The sequence below is a fragment of the Hevea brasiliensis genome, chromosome 6 (genome assembly GCF_030052815.1).
Source record: "Hevea brasiliensis isolate MT/VB/25A 57/8 chromosome 6, ASM3005281v1, whole genome shotgun sequence".
NCBI classification, from domain to species: Eukaryota; Viridiplantae; Streptophyta; class Magnoliopsida; order Malpighiales; family Euphorbiaceae; genus Hevea; species Hevea brasiliensis.
Window position 1 is genome coordinate 106,375,955 of NC_079498.1, and position 19,730 is coordinate 106,395,684.

Consider the following 19,730-nt stretch of genomic DNA (forward strand, 5'->3'; position numbering starts at 1 on the left):
TTTATTGATATATATATACAGAGCAATTATTAATATATCTCTAATATTAACATTTAACTTTTTAAGAGGATATAAATAATAAAAAGGTGAAAAATTAATCAAGCCTTTTTAAATTTAATGAGAGATTAAAAGTTATAAGGATAATAATTATTCATTATTAATCTCGTAACAAATACATTCTTAATATAATATTTTTAATTATATAAATATGGAATACCCTATTTATTTATTATTTTAATTTAAAAAAATAAATTAAAAAAGGGCCTTAAAGTGAAATTAAATAATTGTTTGAATTAAACCCATGAAGGGAAATTAGTCATAATGTGGGAATTATTAAGAAAATGTTAGGCATATTAGTAATTAATTCAACTTTAGTGATTAAAATAATTAGCATTTTGATTTTTATTAATTTTTTTTTCTATATATATGTGAGACTTTGATTGCTACACTTTTTGTTATAGTTTCCAATTCTCATTTTGACTTTGTTCATTTACTTGAAGAACACATTCACTATTTAAATATTTATTTCCCAATCACATATACACTCAATTTTTATGTAATAGAAAAATCATCCCAATTATCATATCATTTTCTATTAAATAAAAATATATATATTTTTCAACTTCCCCATATTACAAGATAGTTGGTGATTGGACTTCTTAAACCTTAGGCACCCCTTGTTTTATTTGCTGCTAATAACTACTCTTATTTAATTTTTTTTAAAAATATTTTAATAGAAAGAATAGAAAAATATATGTTTAGTTAAAAAGAATTAATAAGAATTTTATAAATTAAAAGAGAGCTTTGTAAAGTTCAAATATTAATTAATTAATTATTTATTTATTTATTATTATTATTATTATTATTATTATTATTATTTTGCTTTTTTAATGTGAAAGCAAAATATCATATTAGTCGTACTACTGTGGGCTTTACAACGCTGAAATTGGCCGCATGCGATCCTTGACCCGTTTGAATCTTTGACAAATATCTATGAGAAAAGTAAAATAATAATAATAACAACAATAATAATTTTTTAAAAAAAGTCTTAATATTTATGTTAAATTACATTTCTTTTTGTTATTTTTAAATTTGATAATTTTAATTTTTATAATTTATTAATAATTTTAAACTTAATCACTAATTATTTTAAATTAAAAAGGTGATCATAAATAAATTTAGATTTCGATTAAGGGTTGATTTGAAAATGAATCGATTGATCGATGAAAATTAAATTGATTAGAATTGATATAGAATTAAATTGAAACTGCTGTGAAGCTGGCCACCCTTAAATCAATCGTTACGTAGATTTGGAAAAGTATATTTAAATTGGTTTAAGTAAATTAATGTTGGCCACATGGTGAAGATGTAACTTGTAAGACTAAGACAACTAGCATCCGAATAGTCAAAATAATTAATTTTTTTTCAAAATCAACCCAAGTGAGAAGAAAATGATAAAAAAAAGGAAAAAAAAAAAAGAAAAAAAAGTGATTAATTGTTGGATTCCCTGGAATTGATATTGTGTCCCTCTGTCTTATCTATTTAAATTTAAATATGTATATTTTATATATATATATATTAATTAATTTTAAATATATTTTAATATAAATATTTAATTTAATAATTATTTTATTATAAATTTGAGTATATATTTGATTTACCCTCTTTATATGTGCTTAATATTTTATAAGACTTAATGTAGTTGACTTTTGACTTCAGATGTTGGCAGAAGCAACCAGTTTTCCTAGATGCCGCCTGCAATCTGCTAAGTTGGAGTTGAAGTTTGAAAAAAATAAAAAAATATTTAATTATTAATATATATATATATATATATATATATATATATATATATATATATATTCCGATATAACACCTATACCAAATGTACACTAAATCTATTTATTGGTCTTTAAACTTTATATGGCTACAATGGTAAATTCATCTAATCAAATCATATATTATTATTTTTATTTCTTTTTATTATTTTAGAATTTGTGTATTTAATGCAATTTAAATTCTTATTTAATTAAAAATAAAATAAAATTAAATACTATAATTTTAAATAAATATTCCATTTATCCCTCGTTAGCTTCTAGATTTTAGTCTTGAAAAGGTGGGGAGAGAGAGATGATAATATTCTATGTTGACTAATCTTTGCATGCACTTATTACTTTTCTAATTAAATAAAAATTTCTTTCTTGCCACCAAACCCCTCTATATTAATTCCTTGGAGTTGTAGGCTACGCACCATATTCAAACAAAGAAGCCATGGAAATCTTTTCTGTGAGGCTCTCCTTCTTCTTTGCTCTCCTTTTTGGCCATGGAGTTTTTGAGCTTAAAGCTTCCCATCACACTTACCATACTTTTCAAAATCTTCAAGAATCTGCAGTTTCTGCAACAATTCAACCTTACAGAACTGGTTATCACTTTCAACCTCCCAAGAACTGGATAAATGGTAGTTCATTAACCTTAATATCTTTTCTTTTCTTGGCTTTGATTTTTGCCTTCAGTATTTCTCTAACAGTTTGTTTTTGTCATTGTGGCATGGATTAATGGGCTACACAGATCCAAATGGTGAGTTCTTTGCCTGCTTTTTTTTTTTTTCTTCTTTTTATTACGTTTTTATGTTCATCAAGATAAGTTCATTTAGCGGCCATATGATGACTTCAAGAAACCCAACGAGGTTCTTTTGTTTGATGCTAAAGATTCTGATTTCTGATGCATTCCAAGTTTTGGCCTTCTTCAATCTTCAAGTCAACCTTTGTAAATAAGAGAAATAAATTCTTGTTTATTATTTGCTCTAATCTTCTATAGATAAATTGATATATGCACTGGCTCCATTATATAATTTCAATATTCTGAAGTCTTGATCATGTGTTAGTAATAATGCCAGTCAAGGTAATGAAAACGTATAAATTTGAATAAAAATTCTAAGTTAAAGTTACTTCCTATCCTATGTAAATCCCAAATTTAAATTTAATGCAAAATTCTCACTCAGGCAGTGCGTTAATAGATAAATCTGATTGCAGGGCCAATGATATACAAGGGAGTTTACCACCTGTTCTACCAATACAATCCTAAGGGAGCTGTGTGGGGCAACATTGTATGGGCCCACTCAACTTCAAGAGATCTTGTTAACTGGACCCCACAAAAGGTTGCCATCTTCCCATCTCAGCCATCAGATATTAATGGTACCTGGTCTGGTTCAGCCACAATCCTCCCGGATGGCACACCTGCTATTCTTTACACAGGAATTAACCCACTAAACCAACAAGTTCAAAACTTAGCCTTGCCCAAAAACCCATCTGACCCGTACCTCTTAGAATGGGTGAAGTCACCCAAAAATCCTGTAATGGCACCCACCCCTGAGAACCAAATTAATGCTAGCTCATTCAGAGACCCAACCACTGCCTGGCTTGGTGTTGATGGAAGATGGAGGTTGATCGTTGGAAGCAAAATTAACCGTAAGGGATTAGCATATCTTTACAGAAGTAAAGATTTTGTTCATTGGATTAAAGCCAAACACCCATTGCATTCTGCTAAGAAAACTGGAATGTGGGAATGTGTGGATTTTTTCCCAGTGTCAGTTAATAGCCCAGTTGGGCTTGATACGTCAACGTTGGGACCACATGTTAAGCATGTTCTTAAGGCGAGTTTAGATGATACTAAACATGATTACTACACAATTGGAGAATATGATCATGTGAAAGATATTTATACTCCGGATGAAGGATCAGTGGATGGGGATTCTGGTTTAAGATATGATTATGGGAAATTTTATGCTTCAAAAACTTTCTTCGACAGTTCCAAGAATAGAAGGCTCTTATTGGGTTGGCTAAATGAATCTTCAAGTGTTAGTGATGATATCAAGAAGGGCTGGGCTGGAATTCATGTAATATATAGTTAATTTCATAGGAAATCAGTTTCAAATCCCTAGTTTTATTATTTATCAATGTTGACTACTTTCTTGGATTCATTTTGCAGGCAATTCCAAGAGTTGTCAGGCTCGACAAATCAGGAAAACAACTGGTGCAATGGCCAATCAAGGAAATTGAAAAGCTTCGTACGAATCCAGTCCACTTGCCTAGTCAATACCTTAAAGGAGGATCTGTGCTTGAAGTCCCTGGTCTCACAGCAGCACAGGCAAGTCATTTACAATTCAGAAATAAGATTCTTGCTAATTGTCATTAACTAAATCATATTACACCTACTTAATAGGTAATTAATGCTTATCTGTTGCACTAATTACACTGCCTACCTTTTTTCCTTTTTCCTTTTTCCTTTTTCCTTTTTTTTTCCTTAACAGGCAGATGTGGAGATTACATTTAAGGTATCAGATTTTAGCAAAGCAGAAGTGCTAGACACAAGCTGGACCAATCCACAATTGCTTTGTAGCCAAAAGGGTGCCTCAGTTAAAGGCAGCCTAGGTCCATTTGGGCTGCTAATTTTGGCTTCTAAGGGCATGCAAGAATACACATCTGTTTTCTTTAGAATATTCAAAGGCCAGAACAAACATGTGGTGCTTATGTGCAGTGATCAAAGCAGGTCCTTCCCTATCTCTTTCCACGTTTCCTTTTCTCTACTTTTCAAGCCATCAATTCTTACCTGTTGCTTTTGTGTTTTACTTTTATAACTTGCAGGTCTTCGCTAAATCCAGATAATGATAAGACCACTTATGGGGCATTTGTGGATGTGGACCCTGTTCATGAGCAATTGTCATTGAGAAGCCTGGTGAGTTTAACATTATTATTGCTATTTTTATAACACTTCTAAGGTCAACATATAGCTTTCTTAGGATGACTTGGGCAAATTACTTGGAAGATAAGATCTTTGAAAATGTTGCCAATTACCCAAAGATTTCTAGCCAAACATCTTCCAAGATCTTACCCAACACAAGAACTCAATCTAAAGTCTATAACCTCAATAATATAAAATTCATAATCAAAAGCTTTGTGTGGGAAAAGATTGACTTCATGATAAGGGAGGAAATCAAAAAGTTAAAAGTCTATTTGATATTACTGTTGGAATTCCATTGAGAAAGACAAGATCTTTAAATATGTCATTTAGAGAGTACTAAAAATTATATGTTTTATTCATAACAACTCCAAAACAACTAATCAACCATTTTCAACAGCATCTGAAATTATATTTTTTCCAAAGAAATACTCTTTTATCCTCCCAACCACAATATCTAACGAAGCCAAATTTCCCTGTATCTTCCATGCAATTCAAAAGGCTAGTAGTTATCAATCCCTAGATTAGGCATATATTATTTTTATGGAAAAACTTAAGCAGAAGATCCAATCAATTTTGTGACTCCAGATCCACCATTTGTTAACTTAGAATAGTAGTTTATACATTCAGACATCAAGATTCCCCAATCTATTTTGGACTATGGATTCCTAATTCCAAAAGTTTTTGTTGACCAGCTTTAGATTATGACTTACCCTTTTGTCAATTACATCCTATTGGCTTTTTGTCTTGATGTTTTTGAATTTATGTACCTTCACAGATTGATCATTCAGTAGTAGAGAGCTTCGGTGGACAAGGAAAGAACTGCATTTCTGCAAGAGTCTATCCCACACTGGCTATAAATGAGGCAGCCCACTTGTATGCTTTCAATAATGGAAGTGAAAGTGTTACCATCACAAGATTGAGTGCTTGGAGCATGAAGAAGGCTCACATCAACTGAAAAAATTAAACTAAGAATTGGGAAATGGGGATGAGAACGACAGAAGCATGGACTGAGATACATATATGCATTAACCAGAGAAATATAACTACAAATCTTGATTCTTATTTATTACCTATACCTTTATAATTCTTGTTTTTCACTCCATTGTAATTTGTTCAAGATGAAATAAAAGAAGCCAGTGGATTTGCTTTTGTGGTAGAGTTATAAGAGCTAATAATTAGAAGGAATATAAAATCTCACTCACAGATGAAATAAAGGAAGCCGGTGGATTTGCTTTTGTGATAGGGTTATAAGAACTAATAATAAGAAGGAATATAAAATCTCACTCACAAAGTCCTCATTGGCAAATTATGGGATTTTAATTTTAAGGGACATTCCAGTTTACTGAGGACCATTACAGCTCTCTGAGAGTTTGATGTAGGAAGGTGATAATGTTATTGGCAAATTCTTGGGAACTCACTTCATACGGTATTGGCTTTCTAACAATATCAGTTCTAATTTTTCATTCATGGCTAAACACAATGAGGAACCTTATCCTTCTTAACTTTGAAAGTTTCCTACTCTTATCAAGGGTCTCTTTCCCTAGACACTGAAGATACCGCAAGGCTAAGAGCTCAAATATGAATCATATGATATGATGAGAAACCAGTTCCAGCAAATTGGATGTTCAAATTGCAGTTTGGCACCATTGCCAAGCTTATACAGCTAGTTTTTCTTATTTAGCAATGTGTTTTAATTATTCTGAAGAAAGATTCCTGACAGACACTTCAGTCTTCAACAATTTTGTAAATCCTTAGAATTAATGGTCAAACTTGAAAATTTTAAATGATGGTGTCGGTTTCATTGTGTTATATTTCATTCGAAAAGGCAATTCTGTGCTACAGGAGCTGAATTCAGAAGGATCTAAAGAGCATTGGTGTATACTTAACTGAATTTTTTATTATCCTACTGACACACTAAAGCCACGAATGGCATTAGTAATTAACTTTCGAAACAGGCTTAAGCGGTTTCTTACTATAAGCAGAAGCTGTGTTACCTGCCACAAGATCTTTTACCTCTCACATGGATCCTTCCTAGTGTTGCAAACCAATTACACTAACAATGCTTGCAGTCTGGAGGTGATAGCATACAGATTCTGACAAAAGGTGTTACCCAGAAAGGATCTGTAATTGCAAACCAATTACATAAACAATGCTTGCAGTCTGGAGGTGATTGCATACAGATTCTGAACAGAGGTGTTACCCAGAAAGGATCAGTAATTGCAATAATTGAGTTCGCCACTGACCTGGGAGTTGTAGGACAGACAGACTACCAAATCTCAGTTATTCTATTTCTGCGTTTGTCGAGTTATAGGCAAAAATGTACAAGTAGCAGATATTACAGTTGTCGCAACTGCAGCAAATGGAATGCCAATATTTAAGAAAGGGTTTCAAAGCTTTTCTATGGGGATAGGATAGGGCAGAACCATGGAAGAAAAATGAGAGAAAGAAAGTCCCAAAGAAAAACCAAGTTGATTGAGAAACAAAGGTCCTCCATTTCTAGATATTTTGTATATGGAGAAAACTTCAGTAATGCAACGTGGCCAGTAAGATGGCCTTTCTTATGCTTCAAGTGCTTCTGAAATGTCAATAACTAAAGCTATGGGAACACTTATGCCAGAAAAAATGATAGATTGCATTGACATAACCTGGATATATCACGTATGGAAGGTTCTCGAGGAATAGGTTTATAGCAAGTCTGGCTGAAGTTCCACATCACCTAAGGCTACTGTCCTGAGTTTAGCCCTCAAAATAATGTTCACCTGCTGAAAACCCTTTCTTCTCCCCACTCAACCATCAAAATATTGTCAAATTGAATAATGCACTCTATCATCCTCAAAGAGAGAAAGAATTACGTAAAATATATGAATGTATACATGATTAAAAACCAAAAAGATACTGCATATAAAATATAAGAGTTGGGGATAAAGACAGGATCCATTAAGATAAAAATGAAGATTTACACCATAATAACCAACAGTTGAAAATAAATACAATGGTCGACCTTCTGGCGTCTATATATATATATTTATATATATATATATATATATCCACACGTTTGTAACCCAATAGAAATGGTTGGACTCAGCAAAATAAACATTCTAAAAGGAAAGAAAAATGATAAAAACTACTGAGATATACACATGATGAGAAAAAATGCCAAAGCCCAAAAATTTTCATCAACTCGGCTACTTTTGATACTGCACTGCCCAATGTCCAATCACAGTTTGGTTCAAAACCTATTGTTACTGTTGCTTGCATTCTGAAGCACGCTCACTTTGCTGACTTTTCCCAGCTCGTGCCCCTCCACTCTTCTGTGATTCAAGAACCAAAATATGCAAATTATAATTCATAAAGCACACTTCAAATCTACATATAAAGAACAAACATGCTAGATCAACTCACCTTACGTCCACTAGATAACTGCAACAACATAAAAACGCAAAGGCAGAATAATAAATTACCAACTTCAAAAACTTGCAGTTCTATCTAAAATTAAAATGCAAATAAGGGCAATACAGAAGAGGCAAAAATCTTATAGATGTTTATACTTCATACCTTCTTCCTACTCCTTTTTCCTTCATCATCATCCTCATCCTCATCATATTCATTGTCATCTTCATCTTTATCTTCATCAATATCATTGTCGTCGTCATCATCATTGTCATTGTCATTGTCATTGTCATCTTCTACATCTAATTCATCATCAACAGCCTCACCCGTAAACCATGACACAGCATGAGGAATGACTCTGTCCCGAATGGTAGTACTACACAACAAGACCAACAGAACTCGTTTCAATCAACAATAATGAAAATAGAAGTACAGCACAATTCAACTGGATTCACGATGAAATTGGTAATCGCCCAACATTGTAATCCTGCTCCATTCTATCCTGGATTTCCTCAACCTGTCAATACTTACATCAAAGAGATTAATAATATTTATATATCATCAATTGCATTGATGTCGAGAAAGTAAAACTTACAGCATCATCATCCGGGTCATCATCTTCCTGAGGTATATTAGGAGTGTTAAAGAAATTAAAGAAACTAGCACAATTCTTAATTTTGGTGATGGGTTTGGCATTCTTTGATTCCTTTTGTGGTTTCTTCTTCAGGACTTTTTTTGTTAAGCATTTTCCAGGATACCATTCAATCTCCATCCTCTAAAATACCATAACATAATAAGAAAATTGGAGGGGGTAGCTGAAGAATGAAAAATTTCAGTACAACAGACTTATGATTACCCAATTGTTTTCTCCAAAATAGGATCATCGTCATCAATCATATGATATGCCTTTGTCAGTACAGAATTTTTTAAGTGAGGATTAGTGTTGAAGTAAAACTCCAGCTTAAAACCTTCAGGATTATCAATTCTTCGCCATTTGATATCTTTAAGAAACTTTAGAGCCCCTTCATCACGATCTGTTATCTATTCCAAGAAGCAGAAAATCATTTCGTCACAATCAGGTCAACAGAGCAGAAAAATTACACTTTCTTACATCATCCCATTGCCTCCTCACCCACTACTTCATTAGTTTTCATTGCAGTGAGCCAGAAATCAGGCACTCCTTTCTCTGCCAAAAAAAAAAGCATTTATGCAACAAGTTGAAGTAAAATGAATTGCCATCAAATATCTTTGGTAAAAAAGGATACCTTCTATAGCTTTATCCCCCTCTTGGTTCGTTGCAACTTCATTCGTAATTCCCTCAACGTCTTTTATACCATTCATAATCTCATATCTCTATGAGTGCCCAACGACAAATTAAATTAAATCAAACAAAAGGGATAAATTGTTAAACATTGTAAATTAAATCAAACAAAAGGGATAAATTGCTAAACATTGTAAATTGAACAACGCATAACAATTTTGAGGGCTATTAACCAAATAAAGCCAAACCTTATTGCGTTTTAGCAATTTTATCCAATTCTTTTAATCTTGGCAGAATCAGCCAAAATTTCTATGAGTTGTTAAAATTTTATCCAATTTTCATCAATCGAATTTTGAACTCCACTTTTCGAATTATTTATAGCTACCATTGAAAATTCAATGTTATCACATTTATCAACTCTTTCATAATTTCATTTTGATAGCTATTGAGCATAAAATAGCGATGAGATAGTGAGGAGAGAGAGTGTGTGACTAAAACCATCCAATTTGATCAAAAGATTAAAAATTTTGATGCACCATAGATATCAAAATGAAATTTGAAAATAGTTAATGGTATTGGTAAATTTGTTCAATCTTATAAGACATCAAAATCCCTATCAATTTCTTATAGCCCTGACCAAATTTTGGATTCTTATCATAGGACTCATGAACAAGGTTGCAATTAGAATTAATTTCATGATGTGCAGAAAATTCACTTTTTGAAAGCTAATCATTCAAGAACAAGGTGGTAATTTGTAAACCTAAAACCACCTCCCTTTTTTCTTTGGGGTGGAAAAACAAAATAGAATATGCACTGACCTCACACACCCACACTTTAAGCTGTTTCTAACTGTAAAATCAAATATCAATTAAGTGATTTAGCTCTTAAACATCAGTTCAAGAAGCCTTTAAGTGCATGACAATATAAAATTCATGTAATCAAAGATTAATGGAAAATTGTTGAAACTAAAAAGAAGAATTAATCCATGACAATAATAGATACCATGAATAAAAAAATGATACACAATAGAGTTGGAAAGTAAAAGAAAACCTGAATCTCTCTTAGAAACTCAATGCGTCTCCCAACAATGGGTGACAGAGTTTCAAGAATATTTGTGTTGTCCAGCCAAGCTTTCAAGTTTATTCTGAAAAAACACCCAAATAATGTAATTGGAGCAAGGAATGTGGGAATACAAGCATCCATCCTGTTAAAGGAACCCTTTTTTTTTTTTTTTTTTTTTTTTGAAAAATGGGCCAATTGCTTTTGTAAATGGAACAAAGGACTTGTTATAACTTATCCATGTGGTACATGGTACATTGATTCAGAAAATTACTTATCACAAAGATTCAAAGAATACCATTTTCAACATTCTTCCAACTTTCACACAATGAACACTATTCTTTTGTGAACTGCCAACAGCTTTACTAAGGCATAAGTTGCCCCAATTACTTGCCATGAGAGCGTTAACAAGGTCAGCACGATCCTCTGCACTAAGAGCTGAACACAACAATACACAAACAGTGAGTTTAAACACACAACAGAATTTCATTGAGACAAAATGCCATAAATGTACAGACAAAAAAAAAAATTCTTGACATGTGCGCTAAAACACACAGATTTAAAGAGATTATGCTATATGCATAATTTCAGTTATTACAAACAGAGACACACACACAGACATATGGATACACAATTATAAATGCACAAACAAGAATCACATATAGTAAAGGGATAGAAATATAGAGATAGTAATTTTGCTTGATTTCAAAGACCGCTACAAAGAAACGAGACAGAGAATTTTAAAATCACTTATCGATTACATACTGAGAACTCTACATCAACAGATTGTTTATGTTCTCAAAATCCACAAGAGCAACAAATTAGGGATTAAGCCAACACCCGCAACAGCTAATTATAAAATTAATGACGTAATGAGCATATAAATTATTTGGGAAGGAGGTGGAGGGAAAGGTTTGAGGAATTACCAGCCGCGGCGGCAGGGACGGAGGCATCGACATCGGACATGCTAAACGTATCCTTGTTGTCGTTACTCATCGTTAGTGGATTCAGGAAGCTGTTTGGGAAGCGAGAAAATGAAACAGAGAAACGAGAGTGGAGATCCTAGAAAACGAGGGAAAATGCAGAGTGAGGTGCGAGCGCGAGTTTTATTTTTATTTTTTATTTTTCCTCGGTGAGAAACAACTTTGCGGTGTCATCTCTCCCCACGCGCGGTTTCAGTCGGTTAGATTACACCGACAAATTCCGCGTTTGGCAAATTATTATTCCCATCATCGCAAAAATGGTGAAAATTGAATTCAAGGTATATTTACATGAAAATGAATATGCCTCTAAATTCCAACATAGAAAATTTAAAGTTATTAAGGTAATAATTTAATAATTAATACCTTCAAAAGGTTAACAAAAATAAATATTATCATTGAAGATGTTATTAAAAAATATATTTTTAAATATATTAATTAAAAAAAATAAAAACTAATTTAAAGTTAAATTAAAGACATGAATGCCAAACAGGACTTAGTTGAACTCCAGTTGTGATATTCTTTCTATTTTATATGGATGGAAAAAGAATGCATTTCTTTGTCAATTTCATTTTCCGTATGTCAAGTAACTGCATCTTTATTAGCAGCTTTAAGCAGAATTAAGAAGCTAATTGAATACTTGCGGTGCATTAAATGGTAACATTTCATTACCAATGATGTTACAAGTGCATCAGCACGATTATATAAAATTAGAAATTGATTTGCGTGCAGATAACAAGGACCAATTTGTCTAGATTTTTAGGCAACAAGCATTACTGAAAATGGGAAATGAGAGTTGGACTTTGATGTTGATGGAAAGAAAACCAACCACACTAACATTCATTTAAAGCCTGGAGAACATCACAGCATCCTGAAAATCATTTTACGCAAGCTGACCAGAAGTTGAATAAGTTGTCTAGTTTGCTTAGGACTGCAATTTGGCTTTCAATGCCTCCATCACTGCAGAAAAGTCACTATCACTAAGGCCATGACTTTTAGCTACCTTGTATAGTTCATTTGCAGCTGCAGCAATTGGAGTTGGTTGGGAAACAGATTCTGCTAATCCCAGTGCAAGTCTCAAGTCCTGAAGCCATCAACCTTTTTGTGAGATGAAAGCATTTATTTAAATAATGCAAGTGTTTTAGATTGATTACGAACCTTCTGCTGATGCTTCAAGGGGAAAGCAGTAGGGTATGCAGATTTGATCATAGATGGACCTTTCAAGGAGTACATTGGTGCGCTAATGGCACCCTGCGACACAACCTGCAATACCGCCAATGTATCCTTGAAAAGTAAGTTTCAACAGAGATTTGAAATAGGAAAATTACTTAAATCAGTGAGATGACCATGGAAGTAAGAAAAAGAGTATGTGCCGTGTCAGAAGGGACGAGAAAGGTTCATAACAGTTTAGCAGCTGGCAAGATCACCTCCTAAATAATAAATTCTAGTGTCCAGTTACAAATTGTATGGCTAATTCCTCCTTATAGAATGACAAGCAAGGTCCTGTAACAGCTATTTAACTATGTTCCTACAGTTCCCCAGGGCCACTTCATTTAAAGAAGTATCCACTAACAGTTGACAAGTGAGGAAAATTTGCATGTCCAGAGCATAAAAATAAAGAGAACTTTGATTAGCTGTAATCCCACAAAAAAAAAGCATGAGGAAGAATCCAATCAATTTACTTGGAATTTTGCGAAATTAATGCAAAAAATGCAATCCGATAAGATGTTTAGGTTTATTAATACCTCAACTAGTACATTTGGGTCCAGTCCTACTTTCTCACTGAGAAGCAATCCTTCAGAAAAAGTTGCCATCATACTGTAAATTGTTGAGAACACCAGGTGTCACAATCTCAATGAGTACAACCACAAAATAAAAGCAATGGATAGGAAAGAGAGTCTTTAGAACCTTCCCATGATCATGTTGACAACAAGTTTCATTGCGGCCCCATTTCCAACATCCCCGAGGTAAAATCTCGACTGGATAAAATCACAAATAAATGTGAAACAGTAGTGGTAATTGCAATCCTGGTCCTGGGTAATAACAAAAAGAAAGATACCTTCCCCATGATGTCTAAGTATAGAGCCACTGTTTCATACAGAGATTTGTCACCTGAAAGATGGCACCTTATGCTTCAGTTTCTACTAGGCCATTCACTGTGTTATTGAACACAGATAAAAAAGGCTATAGGTTATATTATGATTAGGGCCAGACAAAAATAAAATAGCAGAAAATATTTGAAATTAACCAATTGGTGACCTAAACTTCAAATATTTCAAAGATCTAGATTGTGCAAAAAGTTGGAATGAAATTATGTAGAGTCAACTACAAGTACTGGTTTGAGTCTTAAGAGCAGCCAGAGCCACTCTGCGCAAAAATATTGAAGGGTAGGAGGTAGGACCTCTCTACATTCTCCCTTCCAAGTACTTACCTTTACAGGACCATAAATTTGTAATGGCCCCAACAGGTTTGAACATATTAGATTATAAGAAAAATTACCACTTACCTGCTGTAAGAAATATAAGTTGCCCATCTTCTGCTGGCTTTTTAGAGCCAGAAACAGGAGCCTAAGGGAAAACACTTGAACTTTAGAGAGCATGCCTTCAAATGCCATTGTCATGTAACTTCAACTAAGAGAGCCAATATTTCAGTTACAGTAAGAAGATGTCTTCACCTCCAAAAATGATGCCCCAGTGGCTTTGACATGTCCATTAATCAATTTAGAAGTTTCACCATCAACGGTTGAAACATCCACATACCTGCCAATGTTGTACAGGTATAACCATTTAAGAAAGACAAAAAACATAAAAAAGACAAGTGATAGATGAGAATCAACTCTTTTTGTCTTAACCAGTTAATATTATATGATGCCATTTCATAAGCCAAACCAGGTGTGGATTTAGGAATTCCCTCTAATAAAATCTACTGCCTATTGATGAAAGTTAGAAACCAAAGTCAGTGTCATTCTGGAAGGTGGATCAGCTAGCAAGCAAGTGTTTGTTCCTTGAAATGATTTGTGTATTAATTATGCTTATATAAAGGTAACAAAAGGAATCTGCAAGGTCAGAAAATTTGATATTATTAAGGATCTTCCTTGCAAGGGATAGCAAAAAGAAAATATACTGAACACAGATCCAAGGAAATAGAAAGACTGCAACATATAATTTTTTACTCTTCAATGAAGAAGCAGCCAGCGCCTGTTTCTAGGAATTAAAGCATTAAACAACGGCAGCAACTTGCAAATTGCAAGATTAACTGACTTAATCAACTATCTGCACAAAATGTTCTGGTGTGATGCTAATAGGAGATGGTCGGAAGAACACAGAAAGAAAACAGAGATACTATCATGAAGGAAAATGTGAAATACCCTTTTCCTGGGCCCAAACCAGTCACTGCTCCATGCTTTCCACATGCAACCTCCACCTGAATGATGCAGATATAAGTTATTGCGTATAAGATATTTACAAGCAGGCAGCTGACATGAAAACATACGCACTGCACTTTCAGGATCAGCAAGCATGGCAAATGTAACATCACAAGCACCAGCTACTTCTTCAGGAGAAGGTTTATATCTGCATAAGTGAACAACTATTCATGAGAAATGCTTCTTGCAAAGCATGGATAAGGATCTTGAAAGCATGCATCAGAAGAGTTGAGATGAAAACCAAAAAATAGTGAACCAAGAAAAATGTTTTAAATGTCAGGGAAAATAATACCGATAAGTTTACTGCAAATAGAAAAGGAAAATACATAAATAAATAAAATATGTATACACGTGCATCTTCTAATTTGTACCAAGGTTATGTTGTTTATTATTTGTTTTGTAAAAACTATGTAAATTGATGACATGATACTCATACAAAATCCTCATCTTTTTTTGAGCATCAACAACAGTGATGAAGGTGCTCAAGGCCTGTAGTTTTAATATAAGCACACCTATGCATAACTACATTGTAGCCCAGTGATGGAAATGGAATTCTGTACGTGAGATTTTAAGTTCTACCAGTAGCTTAAACTACAAAAAGCTGAGCTTCCTCCAAACAGTTAATTTACAGTCACTAGTAGATGAACCAAAAACACATGAGCATGAGGAAATAGGCATGTCTATCCCCTCATATCTTCAATTTCAGTATAACACTTGCTGCAGTAACAAATCTGCTTTATTTACTTAAAAGATTAACCTCCATAATTAATGCAGATGAAGCCTCCAGATTTCGAGAATCATAGCCTGTTGAAAGCTCAAAAAAAAAAAAGAAAAAGAAAAAGAGAGTATTTAATAGCCTGTATACTAGGTACTTACTGTGCACCTAAGCTGATGAGAGGATCACATTTGCTCTTGGTCCTATTCCAAACAGTCACATCACAACTGCAAGATGTAGAATATATGGTTAAACTCAAGATGATAAATACTGACTGTAATTTATCCCAATGAACATCTAATTATTTTTTATTTCTATTGAGTCATAGGCAAAATAAATGTGGTAATATAACATGAAGGCAAAATCTGAGTTTTTGAAAACTATAGAAATTAATGCTTTGATAAAAAATTTTATAGACGAAACCTTATACCACAAAGCAGCATTTTGTTTTACAAAAGACAAAAAAACTGAAAGTTTAATCATTGACGAACAAGATCATACCCTGCTTTTATGAGATTCTGTGCCATTGGAGAACCCATAATTCCCATACCTAGAAAGCCAACACGTGTGGGTGATCCATTACCTGCAAATTCACAACAACATTCAGTTGAGTCCAGTAATACAACCACCACACAATTATATGCATGAAAGATAGCTTAGAATATTGTTGAATAAACTAGTCAAGGAACAATTATATCTATTTTTCTGCTTTAAATATGAATTAAAGAAAAATAATGTTTTAATCATGTATTCTAATTATACAGCTGCAATACAATCATCTACATGATGATCAGAGGTGCCATAAACAGAACTCAAAGTTGAGTAAACTCCTGAATTCTTACCAGAAACTACCATGAATAGCAGTACAGTTGTCACTGTCATAACCCCTGCAGACATGCCATAAAAGCAAACAACCACAAACGCTACTAAGACTCGCACTCCACACAATGTAATGCCAACTTATCACCGTCTTGAAGATTATACATAACAAAAAATTTCATAATCAATGCTGAAGAGCTGTCCCTTTCCTATTTGCTGTGCATCAATTATTGGACAGTCACTATGGGCAATTCTATTTTCGTAAGAGATTAATATAGTTTACAATTAAAATTCTGCATTTCAGTGAAATTCTTAATGTTCACACGAGCAGCCAAATATATCGATTACTATAAAGTTTGCGATTAATCCATAGAATTCTGCGGCGCACATGCATTATCCTCGTTCGAAATTACAATGCGTTTGTCACCATAAAATTGTTTTAATTCTTAATCCAAAGAACAATCTCAATTCAAAATTGTTGAATTACAAATGATAAACGGTAAATTTTAAGGAACAATGCAAAGCAAGAAAGAATGTCCATCAAATGGCCATAACCATAAAAGATAGGGCAAGAAATCACCTTTAAGCGGAGCAATGGATGCTTGCGCAGAGAAAGCTTTGAAAGAAAGAGAAAAAGGCTGTCTCGAGGGGAGAGAAGAAAAGGGTCTTGCTCTGAAGTGGCTGGGAAGTTGAGGGCAAAAGCTTGAGCACATTGCCATGGCCGTTGATGATAGCAAGTGATGATTGTTACCGGTCTTGAACAACAAGGGCATGGTCCGTCCTTGGTCTATGCTTAGAGTTTCAGTGGCTGTGAGCCTGTGACCGGTACTCACATTTCGATGCAATGTTTTGTACGCTAGTTAATGGATAAAGAAAAAGATAGGGAGAGTCCTTGTAAAAACGACATCGTTTTCTTCTTCAACCGCCTGACCACTGGTTTTACCCCTTTTTTTTTTTTACATCTTCCTCTTCCCACTTCCTCTGTCAATACTCAGACAAGCCAAATGGAGCTAGAAGGCGATGATGGCTCGACGATTGAATTGAAAGACGACAGTTCCGAGACTGTGTTTGGAAGAGGCTCAGGGTCTAACACCAAAGACAGAACCGTCTCTCGCCGTCACATCTTATTTCACCTCGACAAAACTGAAAACCATACAGAGCCTAGGGTTTCATTTCAAGTTATTGGTAAGAACCCACTCTGGGTGCGAAGCGGCGGTGGTGGAAAAGAGGTTAAGGTTTTCAGGAAGCTCGAGAGGGGTGAAATGGCAGCCGGTGACTGGTTTTGCATTTCAAGTCAAAGTCCTGTTTGGTTCAACCTGAAGAGAATCGGAATTGGAGAAGAAAGGGATTTTGGGAGTGTGAATGGTAGCGAGAGACTGGGTGAGAATTCAGAAAGTGTTGATCTTTCAGAAATTGATCCTGTTAAAGGTTTGGCCTTTGTGCTAATTCCTTTCAAATAATCTTAACCAGTAATCGTTCTAATATATTTCTTTCATTTGTATGTTGGAGCTGCAGAGTTTGGATTTCTGGTAATTGGGCACGAGTTCGACTGCTATCCCAAGCAAAGATTCCGCGATGTGAAGAATTGGTATTGGTTCCTCGAGGAACCTGAGGAAGATAGCGAGGACGGTGGGAGTTTTGAGAGTAATAGAATGAAGAGGAAAGGAAATGGGAGGAGAAAGAGGAAGAAAGGTGGAGGTAATGACGAGGATGATGATGATTGGAGTGGTGAGAGTGAAGAAGATAAGGAGACTGTAGCGAAAATAAGAAAGATTGAGAGATCAAAACATTCAACAAGATCGAAGGAAAAAAATAAACCCCATAAAGATAGAGACAGAAAGAAAGATTCTTTGCAGAGGAACACTGTGAATGATGACGATGATGATGATGCTGATGCTACACTTGGAGGCTTTATTGTGAATGATGATGATGTTGACGAGGAACAAGGAGGAGAAAGCGATAAAGAAGAGGAAGAATTTATTGATGATGAAGATGAGGACGAGCTAGATGATTGAATTTTAATAGAATGAACAGATAATTCTACTGATATTGTTCATAAATGCTAGTTTGCTGCTAACTAATGCGTTCCTTTTCTCTTTTTCTACACCATATGCTACTGTAATGTTTCTAAGCCTAGCTTGCATGGAATTTTCTGTTTACACCAGAGCAGAAATGATGTCTAAAATAGAATTGAATTGGTTGATGCTAAACTGAATGGTATCTTCTATATTTGCACATTCCCATTTGTAGTTCCATTATAGTTGCAGAAAATTTGATGAGGAAGCTCAGAGAAAAATTCATGGTTGTGATGCAATCAAAATCTATGACTATAATGCACCAGCTGATTTCAGAGGAGATATAATTGTTTCATCATGTTGTAATCACACGAATTGTTTCATTTATTCATTCTGGATTTATCTCCTCATTTACTTATCTCAGGAATAAAAAATTAGCATATACAAAGCTTCAAAATGGGAAGCAAGCAAAGTTCAATCAAATAACTCAATTACCAATAAGAACAATAAGTGGAATTCTTTTTTTTTTTTTTTTTTTTTTTTGTAAGAGTTGGAATTCTTTTTTAAACGAATGTCAATTGAAATTTAATTATTAAAAATTCAATAACTCAAATTCTCTTAGGTTTAGCTCCAAGAACACAAGGACATAAATTTCATGCAATATATTTCTCTTTTTTTTTTTCAGGGATAAAGTTAGACCCCAAACAAATATTATTAACCTTCCACAGTTCAAATTTAGATTTTGGTTCCATTCTGATTCGACTCAATTTCAAATTAAATAGCTCATAATTTTTTCAATTTCTTAAATAAAAAAATAATAATTCAGCTAAGAATCATTAGGTTCGATTCTGATTTAATTTCAATCCGATTCATTTATAATTTGAGTTAAAAATGAGTTTGATGGATTCTAATTCTGAATTGGCCCTTGTCAAGTCTAAATAAAGTGTTTAACAAACAAAATGGTACATGACATATAATTACAAACATATTAATCAAATTCTTTTAAAATTTAAAATAAATGATATTTATCTCTATCTTTTTAAAAATATAGCTACCTACTAAAAATATATAAATATAACTAACAATAATAGTTATATAACTAACAGTAATAGTTTGAGAGATAATAATTTTTTTTTAAGTTTTTTTAATCATAGACGTTGAAAAAATAAAAATATTGTTTTTATAAAAATAGAGTGATTGTCCATTATAAATGCATTAATTAATATATTTCTAACATATATGATTGAAATCATAAATAAAATAATTATCCATTTACATTTTATGAATGGATAATAACTCTATTTTTAATATTTTAAATAAAAATATGACT

General features: G+C 33.5%; 3 protein-coding genes and 1 pseudogene across 3 annotated transcripts; 2 read left to right on the top strand and 2 right to left on the bottom strand.

The window, feature by feature from the left end:
* The first annotated feature begins 3,029 nt into the window (after positions 1-3,029).
* Positions 3,030-5,886, top strand: LOC110642286 (fructan 6-exohydrolase). The gene is made up of 5 exons (XM_058149067.1): positions 3,030-3,892; positions 3,985-4,147; positions 4,311-4,545; positions 4,641-4,731; positions 5,513-5,886. Exons 1-5 carry the CDS (start codon positions 3,035-3,037, stop codon positions 5,690-5,692), a joined length of 1,527 nt encoding a protein of 508 aa, XP_058005050.1. The 5' UTR covers positions 3,030-3,034; the 3' UTR covers positions 5,693-5,886.
* Positions 5,887-7,614: 1,728 nt separating this feature from the next.
* On the bottom strand, positions 7,615-11,568 carry LOC110642282 (nucleosome assembly protein 1;2-like; annotated as a pseudogene).
* A 479-nt stretch (positions 11,569-12,047) lies between these two features.
* Positions 12,048-17,337, bottom strand: LOC110642287 (glyoxylate/succinic semialdehyde reductase 2, chloroplastic). The gene is made up of 12 exons (XM_021794273.2): positions 16,966-17,337; positions 16,068-16,149; positions 15,728-15,793; positions 14,924-14,999; positions 14,795-14,850; positions 14,102-14,186; positions 13,934-13,994; positions 13,487-13,539; positions 13,336-13,406; positions 13,173-13,245; positions 12,586-12,690; positions 12,048-12,511 (listed from the first exon to the last, which is right to left on the bottom strand). The coding sequence occupies exons 1-12, from the start codon at positions 17,156-17,158 to the stop codon at positions 12,353-12,355; spliced, it is 1,080 nt and encodes a 359-aa protein (XP_021649965.2). The 5' UTR covers positions 17,159-17,337; the 3' UTR covers positions 12,048-12,352.
* On the top strand, positions 17,249-18,595 carry LOC110642288 (CAX-interacting protein 4). The gene is made up of 2 exons (XM_058148084.1): positions 17,249-17,813; positions 17,901-18,595. Exons 1-2 carry the CDS (start codon positions 17,249-17,251, stop codon positions 18,398-18,400), a joined length of 1,065 nt encoding a protein of 354 aa, XP_058004067.1. The 3' UTR covers positions 18,401-18,595.
* Positions 18,596-19,730: the final 1,135 nt, after the last annotated feature.

Coding starts and splice junctions, on each gene's coding strand:
- LOC110642286 (XM_058149067.1), top strand. CDS start 3,035: ATGATATACAAGGGAGTTTACCACCTGTTCTACCAATACAATCCTAAG. Junction 4,148..4,310: donor TCTCACAGCAGCACAGGCAA/GTCATTTACAAT, acceptor CTTAACAGGCAG/ATGTGGAGATTACATTTAAG. Junction 4,732..5,512: donor AATTGTCATTGAGAAGCCTG/GTGAGTTTAACA, acceptor GTACCTTCACAG/ATTGATCATTCAGTAGTAGA.
- LOC110642287 (XM_021794273.2), bottom strand. CDS start 17,158: ATGCCCTTGTTGTTCAAGACCGGTAACAATCATCACTTGCTATCATCA. Junction 16,150..16,965: donor ATCCATTGCTCCGCTTAAAG/GTGATTTCTTGC, acceptor GTGAATTTGCAG/GTAATGGATCACCCACACGT. Junction 12,691..13,172: donor ACCCAAATGTACTAGTTGAG/GTATTAATAAAC, acceptor GCGGTATTGCAG/GTTGTGTCGCAGGGTGCCAT.
- LOC110642288 (XM_058148084.1), top strand. CDS start 17,249: ATGGATAAAGAAAAAGATAGGGAGAGTCCTTGTAAAAACGACATCGTT. Junction 17,814..17,900: donor AGAAATTGATCCTGTTAAAG/GTTTGGCCTTTG, acceptor TTGGAGCTGCAG/AGTTTGGATTTCTGGTAATT.